The sequence below is a fragment of the Hyperoodon ampullatus genome (genome assembly GCF_949752795.1).
Source record: "Hyperoodon ampullatus genome assembly, chromosome: 3".
Classification (NCBI taxonomy): domain Eukaryota; kingdom Metazoa; phylum Chordata; class Mammalia; order Artiodactyla; family Ziphiidae; genus Hyperoodon; species Hyperoodon ampullatus.
Window position 1 is genome coordinate 74,109,168 of NC_136916.1, and position 25,669 is coordinate 74,134,836.

Here is a 25,669-nt window from a genome sequence, read left to right on the forward strand (position 1 = left end):
ATCCCTCCCTTCTGCATTGGCTTTTAATAGTAGTTCCTTTACAATAGTCTACGATATTATTTTTCCTTCTTTCCTTTAAATGAAGGGATTGGCAAACTTTTTCTTAAAGGGTCAGGGAGTAAAGATTTTAGGTCTATGGGCCATACAGTCAGTCTCTGGGGCAACTACTCAACTCTGTTGTTTTAGTGTGAAAGCAGCCAAAGACAATATGTAAACAAATATGCGTGGCAATGTCCTAATAATACTTTATTTATTAAAAAAAAATAACTAGGCAGCCAGCCCATGGAACATAGTTTGCCACCCCCTGCTTTAAACTCTTACAACTTCTGGGCTTCATATACCAGTATCATTATAATTATCCTGAATTTGTAAGGGTTTACTGACATTGTAGTGAAAATTAAGTTCAATATATTTTATCAATTAAAGCTGAGATATATACATAAATGACTTAGAAATATTTGTGATAATAAGAGTTGTAAAAAAAATTCTCATTATTTGTTGGTGAATCAGAAAATCTAACTGACCAGAACACATTCACTGATAACCACAGTTAACTTGGGTATTACCTAACTATGACAATAGAGGTGGTAATTTAAAATAATCATTAATATATGGAAAACTAACCAACATAATCAAGTGTACAGAAGATTAAATATATTATGATAAACCTACACAATGAATGGTAGTAGTGGAATTGCAGTGATTTTACTTTTCCTATTCTGATTATTTATGTTTTCTATAATTAACAAAAACGATTTCTATAATAAGAAAAAAAGTTTCTTTAAAGCACATGATGAAAAGTCAGAAGCTATGGATTGCTAAATGTTTTAATGTAGTCTGGAAATAAAAATATTTAGACTTCAAATTAATTTTAAAAAAATCAACCATTCTATCCTACACTCCTTTTTAAAAAAATTTACACCAATTAAATAGATAAATTAAAATTTTCATTTACCTGTCGGTTCCTTTCATCCATTATGCGTGTGATTTGTATTTTCTTCCGCCCCATTTTCAGTCACCTTTCCTTCCTTATATTCCAAATATTTAATTCAAAAATTAATTTTCTTCAATACCCTAATGCATGGTACACAGCTTCTATTATTTCAGCTTCTAGTTCAAGGGCTACAGCTGAAATTTTCTATAAGATCTAAAAGAAAACACAAATTAGAAAATTTAAGTTCTATAAGTTTGCAACTCGTGAAAATGTTATACAAATTTCAAACCTGCCTTTATAGTGCACACAGACTGCATTATTAGTTGAAATTTTTCATTACATAAAATTAGTAAACAAGTTGAAGCCTTGTTAATTTTACCCTTAAAATATCTCCTGAAACTTTTCATGCCTCTAGTTCTGGCTAAAAGAGTGCAATTATATATAACCTTTGAGTTTTTCCTCAATGAATATAATAACAGCAAAACAAGAGCAACACTTACTGAGATTTTTCTATGTGCCAGGCACTTTTCTAAGTACTTAATATGCCTTAACTCTTTCAATCATAACTTCAATCTTCTGAGTTATAATTATCATCTCCATTTTATAAATAGGGATATTAAGGCAGAGAGCTGTTAAGTAATGTGTCCAAGGTCACACAGCTAGTAAGAGGCAGAGCTTGGAATATGAACTCAGGGAGTCTCTAGAATTTCTACTCTCAAACATTATGGAATATCCTTAAAAGCTTTTGATAGCCTCCATGTCTAAGGATGAACTAGTGATCTGGGTAGCCCCAATCTGCCTTTACAAATTCTTCTTGCAAACTGCCCTAGCCACTAGCAAAATTACTATTTGTCAATCCACAAAGACATTATATACTTTCATAATAATATGCACCTAAATGAAACACTATTCCTTTAGCCATTTAATTATCTCCTCCTTATCAGCCAAGATTCAGGATGAATGTCACCACCCTGATGAAGCCAAGACCAATTCCCCTTGGTAGAATAAATCATAGCACCTTATTTTGTGGGTACATGTGTATAAATTCCAAGATCATTTCCCTTTGAGACTGTGAATCTTTCAAAAACAACGATTTTTTATTCCATTTATCTCTACAGTAGAATGACTGGTAATGATATAACTTGTTATGCTCTGAATGATAGTTGTGTCAAAAACCCAGTGCTTTCAAAATTTACATAATAAAATATTTACAGAGGGAGGGGGGATGGGAGACAAATGTTATAACACAATAACAATTTCTCAAGGGAATTTTTTGAAGTATTTTTAATATTGTACATGTAACTCTATAAAACTTCAACTGTACTATGCAAATCCAGTGTTTAAATAAATCTGGCTTTTGCTCAAAAGCAGTGAGTTTCCAATTCTTATCACAACCATCATTATCATCAGCACAGCTTACATATCCTCCCTTACTCATTCTGTTATTTCTTTAATTATACAGATATTAATTGATCATCTATTAACAACTGATAACCTATTCAGTGATCACCTACTTGCAAAACAGGTACTTCCAAACACTGAACTAGGTACATATGATAAAATGGTCAAGGAAAAAAGGCATAATTTCTGATCTCACAGTCCAGAGTCTAGTAGGGGAAAACAGACATTAGTCAAACCATCATATAAATGAGTTTGTACAAAAGTTCATTTATCTGACCTAAATTCATGGTCAGGGCAGGCTTCACTGAGAACTGCTCCATACTCAAACCTGAGTATGCAGATATACTTACTAGGCAGACAGAATAGCATGTGCAAAAACCCTGTGACAAGAACGAGCAGGAAACATGAGAGGAACTGAAAGATGGCTAGTCACTGGTAGGAATCAATTAAACAAGCAGCTGTGCTGTAGAGTGTTTCTGTTTTCTCAAAAGACTGCAATATAAACAACAGAAGTTGGCTTACTCCAAATCATGTTCTCTAATAGATCACAGCACATCCAATTCCCATTATGAAAACTTGCACTGTAGCAGGCAACGTAAATATTCACACATTTCACCACAGAGATAATATGTTAACTCCTATAAGGTATATGCACTTGTATAATCTGAAAAATTCTGAACATATCTGAGCATTTTGCTTTTGACAATGGTGGAGTAGGTTGCTTCAAACCCATCTTTCCCTGAGAACCACTAGAAAAGCAAAACAAAAAGTAATCTGTTTAAAACAACTGAAGAACTTTTAAGACAGTGAGAATTTGCAGGGCTGGGACCTAGAAGAAACAGGTGGGGCCAGACTTCAGACTCCTTTTCCCCTAGAATCATTCATAGATTCTTAAAACACTAGCTGAGAGGCTGAGAAGCTAAGCAGAGCTTTCCACACTTCTTTGGGTGGGGACATGAATATTCATTTCAGAGCCTGGCTAGGAGGAACAGCTCCAGTAAACACACTGGGAAGCTGGAGGGAATCTAAAGGACTATACCCTAGGTAAAAGGTAAATCAGAAATAGACCAGGCCACAAAAGGAAAGAAATATGGCTTCAAATCTTCTCAATCTGACTATATTGAGGTAATCTGGGCTACCTAGTATCATTAGCCTAGCTGCATGCCAGTAAAATCTTCCCAAAAGGTTTTAGCAAAAGTAAATCTTATCAGCAAGAAGACTCCAAAATTCAAATTATCCTATCATTTTTCATATGTAATGTCTAAAATAAAACAACCCATCAAGATCTGACTGAAAACTAAGACTTTAAAATGGCACCAGAAATAGACCCATAATAAATTCAGATAATGGTGTTAGCAGAAAAGTTTTGTTTTTTTTTAATGATCCATACTTTTGATCAGATTTAATAACTTTATTTATTTATTTATTTATTGGCTGTGCTGGGTCTTTGTTGCTGCATATGGGTTTTCTCTAGTTGTGGCAAGCGGGGCCTACTCTTTGTGGTGCGTGAGCTTCTCCTTGTGGTGGCTTCTCTTGTTGTAGAGCACAGGCTCTAGGCGCACGGGCTCAGTAGTTGTGGCTCGCGGGCTCTAGAGCTCAGGCTCAGTAGTTGTGGTGCACGGGCTTAGTTGCTCCGCAGCATGTGGATCTTTCCAGACCAGGGCTCGAACCTGTGTCCCCTGCATTGGCAGGCAGATTCTTAACCACTGCAAAACCAGGAAATCCCAGAAAACAGTTTTAAAATAAGTTAATGTGTTAAAAGGATTTTTTTAAATGAAGAATTTTAGCAAACAACACTAAAAACATGGAAAACAGAGAACTGAAAAACACAATTTTAAAAACAGAAATTGAGAAATTGATGGATGAGTTTAACAATAGGTTAGATACAGCTGACGAAAGAAGCAATGACCCAGAAGATAGGAAAGAAGAAAATACACTGAAGCCCAAAAAGACACAAGAATGGGAAATACAGCAAAGAGTGTGAAAATATTATGAAACATGAAGATCCAAAATTCATGTAACTGGAGTCCCAGAAAGGAAGGCGAGAACATATGAGAAAGAAAAGATATTTAAAGACCTAATAGTTTAAAACTTTAAAAAACTGATCAATGACATCAAGCCACAGATTCAAGAAGATCTACAAACTCCCAACCAAAACAAATACAAAGAAAACCACACTTAGGCAAATCAAAGTAAAGGGGGAGGTTGGAGGGACAGAAACAAAGAGACAGAAACAGCCACAAACAGGCCTTAAAAGCAGCCAGAAAAATTTAAAAATATATTAACTTTAAGAGTAACAGTAAGATATAGCTGGCTTCTTTAAATAAATAATGGAAGCCAAAAGACAACAAAATGATATCCTCAGAGTGCTCGGAACAGAGGAAATGCCAAAATAGAACTCTGTATCTGGCAAAAAAAAAAAAAATACCCTTCAGAAATGAAGGCAAAATAGAGACATTTTTAGCCAAACAGAATCAGAAAATTTGTCACCAGGGAACATTGAAGAGACTTCTTCAAGTAGAAGGAAAAGAGGGATTCCAGATACAGCTTGGATATGCACCAAAAACATGAAATATAATGAACGGGTTAAACATGTAACTCTAAATGAATACTGACTAAATAAAATAATGACAGTATTTTGTGGAATTTAAAATATTATAATGCACAACAATACATAATTGGGAAGGGTAGTAAATGAAGTTAAAGTGTTCTAAAACACTTTCATTGATTAGGAAATGGAAAAAGTTCTCATTTACTTTAGACTTCTAAACATGAAAGATGCATGTGGTCATTTCTGAGATAACCACTAGAAAGACAGTAAGAGTATATATAGTCGTTCCTTGGTATCTGTAGGGGATTGGTCCAGGACCCTGAGAGGATACCAAAATCTGAGGATGTGCAAGTCCCTTATATAAAATGGCATAGCATTTGCATATAACCCACACAAATCCTCTCATATATTTTAAATCATCCTTAGATTACTTATAATACATAATAAAATATAAATGCTATGTAAAGAGTTGCTGGCATGCAGTAAATTCAAGCTTTGCTTTTGGGAATTTTCTGGAATTTTTTTTTCCTGGATATTTTCAATCTACAGTTGGATGAATCCACGGGTACAAAACCCTCAGACATGAAGAGCCACCTGTACAGCTAACAAGCTAACAGAGGGGGAAAATGGATTAATAAATAATCCAAATTAGATTTAAAAAAATAAAACCTAATTATAAGATGATTATAGAGGATATATCTGACATATGGGGATATAGAAAGAATAAGCATAAAAGCATGGAGAAAGATATCTTTTATAAAACACAAACCAAAAGCTTGTGTGGCTATACTTTACCATAGAAAACTTTGATGCATGAGATAGATATATATATAGATATGGATAAGAATATAGTGGGATACTTCATTACAATAAAAGTTCAATTCACCAGGAAGGCACAGCAATTCTCAATTTGAATGCACCTGGTAACACCTAAGTCAGGTATCCTTTCCTGAAAAGCAGATATTCTGTGCAAAACCCTAACCAGGAACTTGTTTTCCAATATTTTAAATAGGAAAAATTATGTTACATATCAGCTGATAACCCCCAATCACTTCTCTTTTAAAATTTAACTAAACATAGAAAATGTCCATTTATCATAGTAAATTATCATGGTTAGGATGTAAAATGCACACTATATGACTTCGTATGCAATAACTTTCTCCCTGGCTTTGTTTTCCTTCTCCACAATTTAACATTTTCTCAACATGTTTGGGGCATTCTACAAATTTAAGCAAAATCAAGGACCAAATATGAAAGGCAATTAGAAATTTATTCAAAACAAACACACATGGCAGATAATAGCTCAAAAGCTTACAATACTGGAATATCTTTCTTATTGCCAGAAACATCAGAGATGCATATTCCCTTTGTTGACACTAAGCAAATGTTTCAAAATGTCTACACGTGCTTCTAATGTTCAACAAATTACATTTGGAAGGTAATTTGTGACTTTCCCCCATAGACCAGTTTGCTAAAATATTGTACTGAATTTTACAGATTAAAAAATACTTGTTCTAAATAAACTTAAACTAAGAAACTAGAGTATGGTATATAAAGCCAACATGAAAAGAACTACATGAAGTCCACAATTCTAGCAAGTTGATTTTAACACAGCTTTCTCAGTAAAGGAGAAAGGAACAAGCACACGAAAACAAGGAACAAGCAGACTAGAAGAAACAGGAACAGATTTGAACTTTACAATTAACAACCTAACTGACATACAGAACAATATACCTAACAAATGCATAAAATACATTCTTTGTAAAAAACATTTACCAAAAATGACCACATGCTGGACCAAAACTAAGTGTTAACAAATTTCAAAGGACAGACATGTTTCTCTGAGCTCAAATTGAGCTATGAATTAATAACAATATAACCAGAAAATCCTTATATATGTGAAAATTAAGCAATAAACTTCTAAATAGCCCATGGGTCAAAGAAGAAATCACAGTGAAAATTAGAAAAAATTTTTAATGGAACGCTATTAAAACACTTCCTATTAAAATACATAGGATGCAGCTGAAACTATTCTTAAGAGGAAAAATTTTAGCTTTAAAATACATATACACTTGAAAGGCCAAAAACCAATGTTCTAAGCAACCATCTGAAAGAGTAACAAAAAGAACAAACTAAACCCCAAAACAGTACAAATGATGAAATAAAGGTAAGAGCAAAAAGTAATGAAATAGAAAACAAACATACAACAGAGATCAACAAAGCCAAAAGTTAGTTTTGTTTTGTTTTGTTTATTTGCGGTACGCGGGCCTCTCACTGTTGTGGCCTCTCCCGCTGTGGTGCACAGGCTCCGGACGCGCAGGCTCACTGGCCCAGCCGCTCCGCGGCATGTCGGATCTTCCAGGACCGGGGCATGAACCCGTGTCCCCTGCATCGGCAGGCGGACTCTCAACCACTGTGCCACCAGGGAAGCCCAAAAGTTAGTTTTTTGAAAAATAAAAATTGATGAACTCCTGAAAAGAGTAATGGAGGAAAAAAGGAAGCAATCCAAAACATATCTGGCCCCAAAGGTCTTAGATAAAGGAATCTGGACTGTCCTATACATATATTTATCACACAAAGATTAATATCAATACAATAACCAACAAAAATCTGACAGTACAGTAAATTATTTACTGGCATGAAATTAAATTGGCATGTAGGACTCTAACCACCACGTCCTGTATTTCCAGCTTACAGACTCTAATAACCTAATTCCAACAATCTTTTGATCCCACTAGGTCCCACAATTTATTAAGCCTACCATGTTTTCACTGTCCCTCACCCACTCTGTTTCTTACATGCCTCCTTATCCAGTTTAATTTTCATATATCCTTAGTCCCTTGGCTCCCACTCTCCCTCCTCCCACCACATTTCCTGGGAGAAAACTCACCCCTGAGGAGGGCCTGCTCCTATGTAGCTGAATATGGCTGAAAAATAAACAACCATGCTAACTAGGCTAATTAATCGGACAAAATTCATGAAGGTCATGAACCTCAGACCTTAAATATTCCCTTCATACTGCCCAGTAATCTTCCATTTCCCAATTTCCTAGTTGATTATTTAATACCATATTCTATCATCCCACATCTGCAATACCCATCCTTAATCCTCACTTTCAGCTGATAACTTTGCTACCTATTCTACTGACAGGGAAAAAAAAGCAATCAGAAGAGAAGCTCCTCAAATTCCTGCCATCACAACTATCAACCCACCAGCATCTATCTCATATACTCTGCCTTCCTTCCTTTTAAGATCTTGACTCCAACAATTCTTCTTTTCTTTCCTTCAATGTCAATTTTTTCTTCCATACTGAAGAGTTCCCAGTGGCACAAAAAAAAAAAAAAAAAAAAAAAGATGCTATTATTTCGCTTACCTAAAACAAAACACAGAAAACAAACAAAAAATCTTGATCCTGAGAGAAATTTAAAATATACTAAATAACAAAGTCACATTTGCAGATTCTCAGAGTTTCAATTTTGTAAAGATGTCAATTCTCCCCAAATTAATCTAGAGATTCAATACAATCCTAATCAAAATACCAGCAGGTTTTCTTTTACTATATGCAGAAACTGACAATATTACTCTAAAACCCACTTGGAAATACAAAGGTATAAGAATAGTGAAGGCTACCTTGAAGGGTAAAGCTTAAAGACTCACATACCATCATTTACCAGACTTAATGTAAAGCTATAGTAATTAAGATGGTGTGCCCCAAGGGAAAACTCAAAGCTAACAGAAGGAAAGAAATAATAAACAGCAGAACAGAGAGAGAGAATAGACAAACAGAGTAAAAAAATCAATAAAACCAGAGTTGGTTTTGAAAAAGGTTTAAAAAATTGACAAACCTTTAGCTAGATGGATTAAGAAAGAGAGAAGACTGAAATAACTTACATCAGAATTGAAAGTGGGGACATTACTTACCAGAAATAAATATGATAGTAGCAGAGTACTGTAACAATAGTATGCCAACAAATGGAATAACCTAGATAAAATGGACAAATTCCTAGAAACACAAAACCTACCAATACTGGGAGGGAGGGAGAGAGGAAAAGCTGAATAGATCTACAATTAGTAAGATTGAATAAGTAATCAAAAATCTCCCGAAAAAGGAAAATACTCGACCTGATGCCTTCACTGGTGGGTTCTACCAAAGATTTAAAGAAGAACTAACACCAATCCTTCTCAAACTCTTCCCAAAACCTGAAGAGGAAGAAACGATTCCTAAGGTCAGCTTTGTCCAGATAACAAACCAAAGACAGTACAAGAAAAGTACAGATCAATATCCCTATGAACGATGATGCAAAAATCCTGAACAAAATACCAGCAAACTAAATTCAGTGGCATAGCAAAAGGACTGTACACCATGACCAAGTGGGATTTATTGCTGGAGTGCAAGAATAGTTCAACATACTAAAATTAATCAATGTGATATGCCACCTTAAGAGAATGAAGGAGAAAAACCACATAACCATCTCAATTGATACAGAAAAAGGATTTGACAAAACACACTACCCTTTTATGATAAAAACATCCAACTAGGAAAAGAAACTACCTCAACTTAATAAAAATATATAATAGAAAAACCCCACAGCTTACACCATACTCAACGGTGTAAGACTGAAAGCTTTTCCTCTAAGAGCAGGAACAAGACAAGGATGACTGATTTCACCACTTCTAGAACAAACAAAAAGCATCCAAACTGGAAAGGAAGAAGTATAATTATCTGTCTGAAGATGACATGATCATATATGTAGAATCCCCTAAAGATTCCACAAAAAAAATTGTTAGAATAAATAAATTCATCAAAAAACTAGGATACAAATCAACACACAAAAATCAGTTGCATTTCTATTCACTAACGGTCTGAAATAGTAAAATAATTCCATTTACAATAGCATCAAAAAGAATAAAATACTCACGAGTAAAGTTTAGTCATGGAAGTGAAAGACTTGCACATTGAAAACTAAAAAAGATGGATAAAGAAATTAAAGCAGACACAATAAATAGACATCTCACGTTTATAGACTAAAAGACAATTTTGTTAACCTGTCAATACAAATTCAATGCAATCCCTATCAAAATTCCAATTTTTTTTTTGCAGAAATAGGAAAAACCATCCAAAAATTCATATGGAGTATCAAGAAACAACAGCCAAAACAATACTGAAAAGGAAGAAATTAGAAAACTCACACTCCCTAATCTCAAATTTTTCTACAAAGCTACAGTAGTCAAAACAGTATAGTACTGGCATAAAGACAGACATAACAGACCAATGGAACAGAACAGAGAGCCCAGAAATAAATCCATGTATACATGATCAAATGTCAAAAAGTGTCAATGGACACTATCAACAGAGTAAAACAGCAACCCACAGAATGGGTGAAAATAATTATAAATTACATATCTGATAAGAGATTAATAGCCAGAAAATATAAAGAACACTTAAAACTCTACAACAAAAAATAAACAAGCAAATTTTAAAAATAGGCAAAGGACTTGAATAGACACTTCTCTAAAGATATACAAATGGCCAATAAGCACATGAAGATATGCTCAACATGACTAATCATTTGGCAAATGCGTATCAAAACCACAAGATACCACTTCACACCCATTTGGATAGCTATTTTATGAAACAAATAAAAATAAAAAACAGAAAATTAGTGTTAAGGTACATGTGGAAAAACTGGAACCCCTATGCATTGTTTTGGGAAATCTAAAATGGTATACCTGCTGTGGAAAAAAGTATGGTGGTTACTTAAAAAATTAAATATAGAATTACTACTTGATCCAGCAATTCTACTTCTAGGTATACACACAAAAGAACTGAGAGCAAGGACTCGAATAACATATTTGTACACCAGTGTTCATAGAAGCATTATTCACAACAGTCAAAAGATAGAAACAACCCAAATGTCCACTGGCAAATGAACAAAGAAGCAAAATGTGGTATATATATATACAAAGGAATATTTTTCAGCCTTAAAAAAGGAAATCCTATCACAAACTACAACAAGTATGAACTTTGAAAATATCATGCTAAGCAAAATAAGCCAGTTGCAGAAAGGCAAATACTATGTAATTCCACTTATATGAGATTCCTAGAGTAGTCAAATTCAGAGACAGAAAGTAAAATGCAAGTTGCCGGAGACAGGGAGGGATAGGGAGTAGAAGAACGAATGGGGAGTTAGTGTTTAATGGGTAGAGAGTTTCAGTACGGAATGATGAAAATGTTTTGGAGATGGCCTGTGGTGATCACTGCTCAGCAATGTGAATTTATTTTAATGCCACTGGACTGAATACTTAAAAATGGTTAAAATGGTAAGTACTATGCTACGTATATTTTACCACAATTTAAAAGAATACAAATACTCGCCCCAAAAGTATGTGCACACCTTTGAAATCATTACAGTATTCAGATTTTATTAATTCAACCTAACCACTAACTCTTTAGGTCAAATGAGTACTGATTTTTCTGTACAGTGAGTTTTGCCGGAAATGGCAACATTTAAAACCTACCTTCAGAACTAAAACCTATCTTTAGCAAACACAGATGGGTATTTTTTCAACAGAGAAAGTAATATATATCCTAGAGGGGGAAAAAGGAATCTCTAATTAAATCCCAAGGCCTCTATCTGTATTCAAACAATGTTAATACAGTAAAAAAAAAAAACTTAATTTAAACTGAACTTTCAGTTAAGTGAAAAAATTTTAGTATGTCATTTTATTAAAAGCAAGAACTAGATTTTCAAAAAGATATATATATATCTTATATATCTTATATCTTATATATCTTATATCTTATATATAGTTATATATAATAACTATAAATGGAATGTAACCTTAAAAACTGTGAATCACTATGTTGCACACCTGAAAATTATATAATATTATAAAACAACTATACCTCAATAACAAATTTTTTAAAGAAATTTTGAAAAATTCCCAGTTTGGGCTCTACTGTCTTAATTTAAGAGATATCATAGAATCTGGCACTCAGACTCAGACCACACTAACACTGATTGCAGATGTTCAGTCTTTTAAAATCAATTAAAATCAATTTTATTTACTGTTTTAAAGAACTCTGTTGCTTAAGTAAATAAATATTTTAAGAGCACGGACTTTAAACAGAAGGTGAACCTTTACTTTTTAAACTTGGTCCTTATTAACACCAATCTTTGAGTTCATCAGAACACACCATTTTGGTGATGCTGGTAGATCAATTATTTATTAATTTTTTTCAAAAGTTACTAAAATAAACTTTCTAATAAAAGTAACTATGGGGCTTCCCTGGTGGCACAGTGGTTGAGAGTCTGCCTGCCGATGCAGGGGACACGGGTTCGTGCCCCGTTCTGGGAAGACCCCACATGCCGTGGAGCGGCTGGGCCCGTGAGCCATGGCTGCTGAGCCTGCACGTCCAGAGCCTGTGCTCCGCAACGGGAGAGGCCACAACAGTGAGAGGCCCGCGTACCGCAAAAAAAAAAAAAAAAAAAAAGTAACTATGTACAATCAACAACCAAACCTTTTTAATAGATAAACAGGTATCTAACAAGAGAAAATCTTTAATGATTCATTACCTCTTTAAAAGGTGTGGGGGGGGGGACATGACTTCCCCTGTGGTCCAGTGGTAAAGAATCCACCTTCCAACGCAGGGGACTCAGGTTCAATCCCCGGTCGGGGAACTAAGATCCCACACACCACAGGGCAACTAAGCCCGCGAACCACAACTACTGAGCCCACGCACCACAACTACTGAGCCCACGTGCCGCAACTACAGAGCCCACATGCTCTGGAGCCCCCACGCCACAACTAAAGAGAGAAAACCCGCGTACCACAACTAGACAGAGAAAACCCGCACACCACAACTAGAGAGAAGTCCACGTGCCACAACAAAGATCCCACGTGCCGCAACTAAGACCCAACACAGCCAAAAATTAAATAAATAAGTAAATAATAAAATATTTTAAAATAAATAAATAAAAGAGGAGAACTTAAGAATTCAATTTTGGATATAATAAACTTGAGACGGTCAGGGATCATATGCTGGACATGTCAAAAAGGAAGCTAGATATAACACGTAGACCTTAGAGCAAAAAAATACACTTTGGGGAATCTTGTGAAAAACAATGTGCTCACCTAGGAATAAAATGTAAAATGAAGAGGGAGAGCGAAAGCCCCAAGGAACATTTATTATTATTGTTGCAGATGAAAAGCCCCAAACTATCCTTAAGACATAAGGCTTTAAACAACTTGGCCAACATTAAAAAAATTTTTCAAACAGAAATCTTTCAGCCTCCCTTGAAAAAACCATTCTACTTTCAAGAATTTATTCTAAGGAAATAATAAGACAATGACAAAAAAAATATACATTTATGGATGTTCATCCCAATGCACCCAAAAGAGTGAAAACGTACAGGGAAAAGACTATAAGCATATAGGCATGACCTGTCTATATAATAAAATACCACAGCCATTAAAAATGAACATTTTATAACAATGTTCACAATATAATATTGTGGGAAGAAAATATATAATTCTAGTATTATTTTTAAAATTTTGTAGGTATGGTGTGCACAGATACAAGATGGCACTGTATATTCATGTTACCGAAATTAATAAACTGTGGACAGTTTTTAAAAATTATTTTCATTTTATTTTTTCCAAAATAAACATCATTGTGATAAGGAAAAAAGTTATTACACACAACAAAAAACTAATGGACACTTTTAAAATTAGTCAGAAAATTTAAATCCTGAAAGATAGAAAGCATGAACTTTAAACATTACTGAAACGTTCCTTCTACTTTAGCATTTTGTGCAACTTCCGATTACTTTTTCTTCATATCTTCCTTGCAATTTCAAAGCATTATTTGACTGAGAAGGTCTATAACAAGTAAAGTGAGAAAATGTGGGTCCTAGCTCCAGACAATGTCACTAAAGTAGCTGCACAACCTTTGGTACACGACAGTTTCTAAGGAAAAGTGACTTTTTATAACAGGAAAATTGAAATTATACATGCTATAAATACTACACAAGGCTAGAAAAAAATACTGTACATACGCAAATATTTGAGGAAAAGTGATTATTAATACTAACAAATATATTTTTAAGCATGGTATAATGTGTTACATTACTATTTATGATTAGAAAATGAGTACTTTATTTACTGTGTCCACTATTTCACATATTTATTCCCTTAAAATGTATTTATACCTTTTCTGCATATACAATAGAAATCAAGAGAAGAGAATTAAATGAAAAACATTATCTTGTAGCTAATTTTCAATAACTGAATGTCAAATTGGTATCTAAGATTATACCTTATAAAAAAGCAAATTAAGGGGCTTCTCTGGTGGTCCAGCAATTAACACTCCGTGCTCCCAAGATTGGTTCAAGATGGCGGAGTAGAAGGACGTACTTTCACTCCTTCTTGCGAAAGTACTGGAATCACAACTAACTGCTGAACAATCATCAACAGGAAGACACTGGAACTCACCAAAAAAGATGCCCCACATTCAAAGACAAAGAAGAAGCCACAATGAGACAGTAGGAGGGGAGCAATCACAATAAAATCAAATCCCATAACTGCTGGGTGGGTGACTCACAAACTGGAGAACACTTATACCACAGGAGTCCACCCACTGGAGTGAAGGTTCTAAGCCCCACGTCAGGCTTCACAACCTGGGGGCCCGGCAACAGGAGGAGGAATTCCTAGAGAATCAGACTTTGAAGGCTAGCAGGATTTGACTGCAGGACTTCGACAGGACTGGGGAAAACAGAGACTCCACTATTGGAGGGCACACACAAAGTAGCGTGTGCACTGCGACCCAGAGGAAGAAGCAGTGACCCCACAGGAGACTGAACCAGACCGACCTGCTAGTGTGGGAGGGTCTTCTGCAGAGGCAGGGGGTGGCTGTTTCTCACCGTGAGGACAAGGACACTTGCAGCAGAAGTTCTGGGAAATACTCCTTGGCGTGAGCCCTCCCAGAGTCCGCCATTAGCCCCACCAAAGAGCCCAGGTGGGCTACAGTGTTGGGTCTCCTCAGTCCAAACAACCAACAGGAAGGGAACCCAACCACACTCATCAGCAGAGAAGTGGATTAAAGTTTTATTGAGCTCTGCCCACCAGAGCAACAGCCAGCTCTACCCACCACCAGTCCATCAGGAAACGTGCACAAGCCTCTCAGATAGCCTCATCCACCAGAGGGCAGACAGCAAAAGCAAGAAGAACTACAGTCCTGCAGCCTGTGGAACAAAAACCACATTCACAGAAAGATAGACAAGATGAAAAGGCAGAGGGCTATGTACCAGATGAAAGAACAAGAAAAAGCCACAGAAAAACAACTAAATTAAGTGGAGATAGGCAACCTTCCAGAAAAAGAATGCAGAATAATGACAGTGAAGATGATCCAGGACCTAGGAAAAAGAATGGAGGCAAAGATCGAAACGATGCAAGAAATGTTTAACAAAGATGTAGAAGAATTAAAGAACAGAGATGAACAATACAATAACTGAAATGAAAACTACACTAGAAGGACTCAATAGCAGAATAACTGAGGCAAAAGAATGGATAAGTGACCTGGAAGACAGAATGGTGGAATTCACTGCTGTGGAACAGAATAAAGAAAAAAGAATGAAAAGAAATGAAGACAGCCTAAGAAAACTCCAGGACAACATCAAACACAACAACATTCATATTATAGGAGTCCCAGAAGGACAAGAGAGACAGAAAGGACCAGAGAAAATATTTGAAGAGATAATAGTGGAAAACGTCCCTAAAATGGGTAAGGAAATAGCCACCCAAGTCCAGGAAGCGCAGAGAGTCCCATACAGGATAAACCCAAGAAGAAACATGCTGAGACACATAGTAATCAAATTGGCAAATATTAAGTACAAAGAAAACTTACTGAAAGCAGTAAGAGAAAAATGACAAATAACATACAAGGGAACTCCCATAAGGTTAACAGCTGATTTCTCAGCAGAAACTCTACAAGCCAGAAGGGAGTGGCATGACATATTTAAAGTGATGAAAGGGAAGAAACTACAACCAAGATTACCCGGCAAGGATCTCATTTACATTCGATGGAGAAATCAAAAGCTTTACAGACAAGCAAAAGCTAACAGAATTCAGCACCACAAAACCACCTCTACAACACAGGCTAAAAGAACTTCTCTAAGTGGGAAACACAAGAGAAGAAAAGGACCTACAAAAAAAACCCCAAAACAATTAAGAAAATGGTCATAGAACATACATACCAATAATTACCTTAAACGTGAATGGATTAAATGCCCCAACCAAAAGACACAGGCTTGCTGAACGTATACAAAAACGAGATTCATATATATGCTGTCTACAAGAGACCCACTTCAGACCTAGGGACACATACAGACTGAAAGTGAGGGGATGGAAAAAGATATTCCATGCAAATGGAAATCAAACGAAAGCAGGAGTGGCAATACTCATATCAGATAAAATAGACTTTAAAATAAAGAAAATTACAAGAGACAAGGAAGGACACTACATAATGATCAAGGGATCCATCCAAGAATAAGATACAACAATTATAAACATATATGCATCCAACACAGGAACACCTCAATACATAAGACAACTGCTAACAGCTATAAAAGAGGAAATCGACAGTAACACAATAATAGTGCAGGACTTTAACACCTCACTTACACAAATGGACAGATCATCCAAAATGAAAATAAATAAGGAAAAAGAAGCTTTAATTGATAAAATAGACAAGACAGGTTGTCCATTTTATTGGCGTAGAGTTGCTTGTCATAGTCTCTTAGGATGCTTTGTATTTCTGCGGTGTGTGTTGTAACTTCTTCTTTTTCATTTCTAATTTTATTGATTTGGGTCTCTCCCTCTTTTTCTTGATGAGTCTGGCTAATGGTTTTATCAATTTTGTGTATCTTCTCAAAGAACCAGCTTTTAGTTTTATTCATCTTTGCTGTTGCTTTCTTTGTTTCTATTTCATTTGTTTGTGCTCTGATCTTTATGATTTCTTTTCTTCTGCTAACTTTGGGTTTTACTGGTTCTTCTTTCTCTAGTCCCTTTAGGTGTAAGTTTAGACTGTTTATTTGAGATATTTCTTATTTTTTGAGATACGCTTCTATTGCTATAAACCTCCCTCTTAGAACTGCTTTTGCTGCATCCCATACGTTTTGGATCGTCATATTTTCATTGTCATTTGTCTCTATGTATTTTTTGATTTCCTCTTTATTTTCTTCAGTGATCTCTTGGTTATTTAGTAATGTATTGTTTAGCCTCCATGTGTTTGTGTTTTTTATGGTTTTTTCCCTGTAATTGATTTCTAATCTCACCGCATTGTGGTCAGAAAAGATGCTTGATATGATTGCAGTTTCCTTAAGTTTACAGAGGCTTCATTTGTGACCCAAGATGTGATCCATCCTGGAGAATGTTCCTTGCGCATTTGAGAAGAAAGTTTAATCTGCTGTTTTTGGATGGAATGTCCTATAAATAGCAATTAAATCTGGAAGAAATGGACAAATTCTTAGAAATGTATATATAACCTTCCAAGACTGAACCAGGAAGCAATAGAAAATATGAACACACAAATCACAAGTAATGAAATTGAAACTGTGATTAAAAATCTTCCAACAGGGCTTCCCTGGTGGCGCAATGGTTGGGAGTCCGCCTGCCGACGTGGGTGACATGGGTTCATGCCCCGGTCCGGGAGGATCCCGCGAGCCACGGGGCAGCTGGGCCCATCAGCCATGGCCGCTGGGCCTGCGTGTCCGGAGCCTGTGCTCCGCAACGGGAGAGGCCACAGCAGTGAGAGGCCCGCGTACCACAACAACAACAACAAAAATCTTCCAACAAACAGAAGTCCAGGACCAGATGGCTTCACAGGTGAATTCTATCAACATTTAGAGAAAAGCTAACACCCATCTTTCTCACTCTTCCAAAAAATGGCAGAGGAAGGAACACTCCCAAACTAATTCGATGAGGTCACCATCACCCTGATACCAAAACCAGACAAAGATACTACAAAAAAGGAAAATTACAAACCAATATCACTGATGAATATAGATGCAAAAATCCTCAACAAAATACTAGCAAACAGAATCCAACAACACATTAAAAGGATCATACACCCTGATCAAGTGGGATTTATCCCAGGGATGCAAGGATTCTTCAGTATATGCAAATTAATCAGTGTGATACACCATATGAACAAATTGAACAATAAAAACCATATGATCATCTCAATAGATGCAGAACAAGCTACTGACAAAATTCAACACACATTTATGATAAAAACTCTTCAGAAATGGGCACAGAGGGAACCTACTTCAACATAATAAAGGCCATATATGACAAACCCACAGCAAACATCATTCTCAATGGTAAAAAACTGAAAGCATTTCCTCTAAGATCAGGAACAAGACAAGGATGTCCACTCTCACCACTATTATTCAACATACTTTTGGAAGTCCTAGCCACGAGAATCAGGGAAGAAAAAGAAATAAAAGGAATACAAACTGGAAAAGAAGAAGTAAAACTTTCACTGTTTCCAGATGACCTGATACTATAAAGAATCCTAAAGATGCCACCAGAAAACTACTAGAGCTAATCAATGAATTTGGTAAAGTTGCAGGATGCAAAATTAATGCACAGAAATCTATGGCATTCCTATAACTAATGACGAAAAATCTGAAAGAGAAATTAAGGAAAAACTCCCACTTACCACTGCAACAAAAAGAATAAAATACCTAGGAATTAACCTACCTAGGGAGACAAAGACCTGTATGCAGAAAACTGTAAGACCCTGATGAAAGAAATTAAAGATGATACTAACAGATGGAAAGATATACCATGTTCTTGGATTGGAAGAATCAATATTGTGAAAATCACTTTATGACCCAAAGCAATCTACAGATTCAATGCCACCCCTATCAAATTACCAATAGCAATGTTTACAGAACTAGAACAAAAACTCTTAAAATTTGTATGGAGACACAAAAGACCCCGAATAGCCAAAGCAGTCTTGACGGAAAAAATGGAGCTGGAGGAATCAGACTCCCTGACTTCAGACTATACATAAAAGCTACAGAAATCAAGACAATATGGTACTGGCACAAAAACAGAAATATAGATCTATGGAACAGAAAGCCCAGAGATAAACCCATGCACGTATGGTCAACTAATCTATGACAAAGGAGGCAAGGATATACAATGGAGAAAAGACAGTCTCTTCAATAAGGGAACATTGGACAGCTACATGTAAAAGAATGAAATTAGAACACTCCCTAACACCAAACACTAAAATAAACTCAAAATGTATTAGAGGGCTTCCCTGGTGGTGCAGTGGTTGAGAGTCTGCCTGCCAATGCAGGGGACATGGGTTCTTGCCCCGGTCCGGGAAGATCCCACATGCCACGGAGCGGCTGGGCCCGTGAGCCATGGCCGTTGGGCCTGCGCATCCGGAGCCTGTGCTCCACAATGGGAGAGGCCACAACAGTGAGAGGCCCACATACCTCCAAAAAAAAAAAATGTATTAGAGACCTAAATGTAAGACCAGACACTATAAAACCCTTAGAGAAAAACATAGGAAGAACACTCTTTGACATAATTCACAGCAAGATTTTTTTTGATCCACCTCCTAGAGTAATGCAAATTAAAAGAAAAATAAACAAATGGGACCTAATGAAACTTCAAAGTTTTTGCACAGCAAAGGAAACCATAAACAAGACCAAAAGACAACCCTCAGAATGGGAGAAAATATTTGCAAATGAATCATCCGACAAAGGATTAATCTCCAAACTTTACAAGCAGCTCATGCAGCTCAATATTAAAAAAACAAACAACCCAATCCAAAAATGGGGGAAAGACCTAAATAAACATTTCTCCAAAGAAGACATACATATGGCCAAGAGGCACATGAAAAGCTGCTCAGCATGACTAATTATTAGAGAAATGCCAAATCAAAACTACACTGAGGTATCACCTCACACCTGTTAGAATGGGCATCATCAGAAAATCTACAAACAAGAAATGCTGGAGACGGTGTGGAGAAAAGGGAACCCTCTTGCACTGCTGGTGCGAATGTAAATTGGTATAGCCACTATGGCAAAGAGTATGGAGGTTCCTTAAAGAACTAAAAATAGAATTACCATATGACCCAGCAATCCCACTACTGGGCATATACCCAGAGAAAACCATAATTCAAAAAGACACATGCATCAGCTCGGTGCTTTGTGACCACCTAGAGGGGTGGGATAGGGAGGGTGGGAGGGAGGGAGACGCAAGAGGGAAGAGATATGGGGATATACGTATAAGTATGACTGATTCACTTTGTTACAAAGCAGAAACTAAGGAACCACTGCAAAGCAAATATACTCCAATAAAGATGTTAAAAAAAAAAAAAGACAATGCACCCCAATGTTCATTGCAGCACTATTTACAACAACCAGGTCATGGAAGCAACCTAAATGCCCATCAACAGACGAATGGAAAAAGAAGATGTGGGAACGCTGGCAGAAGACCTCAGACCTCCCAAACGGCAAGAAACTCCCATGTACTTGGGTAGGGCAAAACAAGAAAGAAAAAACAGAGAAAAAAGAATAGGGATGGGACCTGCACCAGTGGGAGGGAGCTGTGAAGGAGGAAACACACACTAGGAAGCCCCTTCGCAGGCGGAGACTGCAGGAGGGGGAAGCTTCAGAGCCACGAAGGAGAGCGCAGCAACAGGGGTGCGGAGGGCAGAGTGGAGAGATTCCCGCACAGAGGATCAGTGTCGACCGGGACTCACCAGCCCAAGAGGCTTGTCTGCTCACCCGCCAGGACGGGCGGGGGCTGGGAGCTGAGGCTCAGGCTTTGGTAGGATCGCAGGGAGAGGACAGGCAGTGGGAACACAGCCTGAAGGGGTCAGTGCACCACGGCTAGCCAGGAGGGAGTCCAGGGAAAAGTCTGGACCAGCTGAAGAGGCAAGAGACTTTTTCTTCCCTCTTTGTTTCCTGGTGCACGAGGAGAGGGGATTAAAAGCACTGCTTAAAGGTGCTCCAGAGACGGGCAATAGCCGTGGCTAAGAGCGCGGACCCCAGAGACTGGAATGAGACGCTAAGGCTGCTGCTGCCACCACCAAAAAGCCTGTGTGCGAGCACAGGTCACTATCCACACCTCTCCTCCCGGAAGCCTGTGCAGCCCACCACTGCCAGAGTCCCTTGATCCAGGGACAACTTCCCCAGGAGAACGCACGGTACGCCTCAGGCTGGTGCAACATCACGCCGGCCTCTGCTGCTGCAGGCTTGCCCCGTACCCCTCCCTCCGCGGGCGTGAGTGAGCCAGAGCCCCTGAATAAGCTGCTCCTTTAACCCCGTCCAGTCTGAGCTAAGAACAGATGCCCTCAGGCGACCTACACGGAGAGGCGCGGCCAAATCCAAAGCTGAGCCCCAGGAGCTGTGCGAAAAAAGAAGAGAAAGGGAAATTTCTCCCAGCAGGGTCAGAAACAGCGGATTAAATCTCCACAATCAACTTGCTGTACCCTGCATCTGTAGAATACCTGAATAGACAACGAATCATCCCAAATTGAGGAAGTGGACTTTGAGAGCAAGATATATTATTTTTTCCCCTTTTTCTCTTTTTGTGAGTATGTGTATGCTTCTCTGTGAGATTTTGTCTGTAAAAAAATTTTTTTCTTAATAATTATTTTTTATTTTAATAATAATACTTTTTTATCTTAATTTTATTTTATTCTCTCTCTCTCTCTCTCTCTCTCTCTCTCTCTCTCTCTCTCTCTCTCTCTATTTTTTCTCCCTTTTGTTCTCAGCCATGTGGATGAAAGGCTCTTGGTGCTCCAGCCAGTAGTCAGTGCTGTGCCTCTCACATGGGAGAGCCAACTTCAGGACACTGGTCCACAAGAGACCTCCCAGCTCTACGTAATATCAAACAGCGAAAATCTACCAGACATCTCCATCTCAACGCCAAGACCCAGCATCACTCAACGACCAGCAAGCTACAGTGCTGGACACCCTATCCAAACAACTAGCAAGACAGGAACACATCCCCATCCGTTAGCAGAGGCTGCCTATAACCATAATAAGGCCACAGACACCCCAAAACACACCACCAGATGTGGAACTGCCCACCAGAAAGATAAGATCCAGCCGCATCCACCAGAACACAGGCACTAGTCTCCTCGACCAGGAAGCCTACACAACCCACTGAAACAACCTTAGCCACTGGGGATAGACACCAAAAACAATGGGAACTATGAACCTGCAGCCTGCAAAAAGGAGACCACAAACACAGTAAGATAAGCAAAATGAGAAGACAGAAAAACACACAGCAGATGAAGGAGCAAGGTAAAAACCCACCAGATCTAACAAATGAAGAGGAAACAAGCAGTCGACCTGAAAAAGAATTCAGAATAATGATAGTAAAGATGATCCAAAATCTTGGAAATAGAATAGAGAAAATGCAAGAAACATTCAACAAGGACCTAGAGAACTAAAGAGAAAATGAGCAACGATGAACAACACAATAAATGAACTTAAAAATACTCTAGAAGGGATCAATAGCAGAGTAACTGAGGCACAAGAACAGATAAGTGACCTGGAAGATAAAATAGTGGAAATAATTACTGCAGAGCAGAATAAAGAAAAAAGAATGAAATGACCGGAGGACAGTCTCACAGACCTCTGGGACAACATTAAACGCACCAACATTAGAATTACAGGGGTCCCAGAAGAAGAAGAGAAAAAGAAAGGGACTGAGAAAATATTTGAAGAGATTATAGTTGAAAACTTCCCTAACATTGGAAAGGAAATAGTTAATCAAGTCTAGGAAGCACAGAGAGTCCCATACAGGATAAATCCAAGGAGAAACATGCCAATACACATATTAATCAAACTATCAAAAACTAAATACAAAGAAAACATATTAAAAGCAGCAAGGGAAAAATAACAAATAACACACAAGGGAATCCCCATAAGGTTAACAGCTGATCTTTCAGCAGAAACTCTGCTAGCCCCAAGGGAGGGGCAGCACATATTTAAAGTGATGAAGGAGAAAAACCTACAACCAAGATTACTCTACCCAGCAAGGATCTCATTCAGATTTGATGGAGAAATTAAAACCTTTACAGACAAGCAAAAGCTGAGAGAGTTCAGCACCACCAACCCAGCTTTACAACAAAGGCTAAAGGAACTTCTCCAGGCAAGAAACACAACAGAAGGAAAAGACCTACAATAACAAACCCAAAACAATTAAGAAAAAGGGAATAGGATCATACATATCAATAATTACCTTAAATGAAAATGGATTAAATGCTCCCAGCAAAAGACACAGACTGGCTGAGTGGATACAAAAACAAGACCCATATACATACTGTCTACAAGAGACCCACTTCAGACCTAGGGACACATACAGACTGAAAGTGAGGGGATGGAAAAAGATATTCCATGCAAATGGAAATCAAAAGAAAGCAGGAGTAGCAATACTCATATCAGATAAAATAGACTTTAAAGTAAAGAAAATTACAAGAGACAAGGAAGGACACTACATAATGATCAAGGGATCAATCAAGAAGAAGATATAACAGTTGTAAATATTTATGCACCCAACATAGGAGCATGTCAATGCATAAGGCAAATACTAACAGCTATAAAAGGGGAAATCGACAGTAACACAATCATAGTAGGGGACTTTTAACAACCCACTTTCACCAATGGACGGATCATCCAAAATGAAAATAAATAAGGAAACACAAGCTTTAAATGATACATTAAACAAGATGGACTTAATTGATACGTATAGGACATTCCATCCATAAACAACAGAATACACATTTTTCTCAAGTGCTCATGGAACATTCTCCAGGATAGATCATATCTTGGGTCACAAATCAAGCCTTGGTAAATTTAAGAAAATTGAAATCGTATCAAGTATCTTTTCCGACCATAACGCTATGAGACTAGATAGCAATTACAGGAAAAGATCTGCAAAAAATACAAACACATGGAGGCTAAACAATACACTACTTAATAACGAAGTGATCACTGAAGAAATCAAAGAGAAAATCAAAAAATACCTAAAAACAAATAACAATGGAGACACGACAACCCAAAACCTATGGGATGCAGCAAAAGCAGTTCTAAGAGGGAAGTTTACAGTAATACAATCCTACCTTAAGAAACAGGAAACATCTCGAATAAATAACCTAACCTTGCACCTAAAGCGATTAGAAAAAGAAGAACAAAAAACCCCCAAAGTTAGCAGAAGGAAAGAAATCATAAAGATCAGATCAGAAATAAATGAAAAAGAAATGAAGGAAACAATAGCAAAGATCAATAAAACTAAAAGCTGGTTCTTTGAGAAGATTAACAAAATTGATAAAGCATTAGCCAGACTCATCAAGAAAAAAGGGAGAAGACTCAAATCAACAGAATTAGAAATGAAAAAGAAGAAGTAACAACTGACACTGCAGAAATACAAAAGATCTTGAGAGATTACTACAAGCAACTCTATGCCAATAAAATGGACAACCTGGAAGAAACGGACAAATTCTTAGAAACGTACAACCTGCCGAGACTGAACCAGGAAGAAACAGAAAATATGAACAGACCAATCACAAGCACTGAAATTGAAACTGTGATAAAAAATCATCCAACAAACAAAAGCCCACGACCAGATGGCTTCACAGGTGAATTCTATCAAACATTTAGAGAAGAGCTAACACCTATCCTTCTCAAACTCTTCCAAAATATAGCATAGGGAGGAACACTCCCAAACTCATTCTACGAGGCCACCATCACCCTGATACCAAAACCAGACAAAGATGTCACAAAGAAAGGAAACTACAGACCAATATCGCTGATGAACACAGATGCAAAAATCCACAACAAAATACTAGCAAACAGAATCCAACAGCACATTAAAAGGATCATACACCATGATCAAGTGGGGTTTATTCCAGGAATGCAAGGATTCTTCAATATACGCAAATCAATCAACGTGATACACCATATTAACAAACTGAAGGAGAAAAACCATATGGTCATCTCAATAGATGCAGAGAAAGCTTTCGACAAAATTCAACACCCATTTATGATAAAAACCCTCCAGAAAGTAGGCATAGGGGGAACTTTCCTCAACATAATAAAGGCCATATATGACAAACCCACAGCCAATATCGTCCTCAATGGTGAAAAACTGAAACCATTTCCGCTAAGATCAGGAACAAGACAAGGTTGCCCACTCTCTCCACTCTTATTCAACATAGTTTTGGAAGTTTTAGCCTCAGCAATCAGAGAAGAAAAAGAAATTAAATGGATCCAAATCGGAAAAGAAGTAAAGCTGTCACTGTTTGCAGATGACATGATACTATACATAGAGAATCCCAAAGATGCTACCAGAAAACTACTAGAGCTAATCAATGAATTTGGTAAAGTAGCAGGATACAAAAGTAATGCACAGAAATCTCTGCCATTTCTATACACTAATGATGAAGAATCTGAAAGTGAAATTAAGAAAACACTCCCATTTACCACTGCAACAAAAAGAATAAAATATTTAGGAATAAACCTACCTAAGGAGACAAAGGACCTGTATGCAGAAAACTATAAGACACTGACGAAAGAAATTAAAGATGATTCAAATAGGTGGAGAGATATACCATGTTCTTAGATTTGAAGAATCAACATTGTGAAAATGACTCTACTATCCAAAGCAATCTACAGATTCAATGCAATCCCTATCAAACTACCACTGGCATTTTTCACAGCTAGTAGAACAAAAAATTTCAAAGT

General features: G+C 37.2%; 1 protein-coding gene across 14 annotated transcripts in view; it reads right to left on the reverse strand.

Moving 5' to 3' along the window:
- Window positions 1-1,009, reverse strand: part of MEF2A (myocyte enhancer factor 2A) — a gene marked incomplete at its 5' end in the record, with an annotated part of 92,269 nt that extends 91,260 nt beyond the window's left edge. For all 14 annotated transcript variants that reach the window (XM_079700073.1, XM_079700072.1, XM_079700081.1 and 11 more), the window contains one exon: window positions 956-1,009. In XM_079700073.1, the coding sequence (XP_079556199.1) occupies window positions 956-1,009 (54 nt within the window). The remainder of the gene's footprint in view (window positions 1-955) is intronic.
- Between the last annotated feature and the right edge of the window lie 24,660 nt (window positions 1,010-25,669).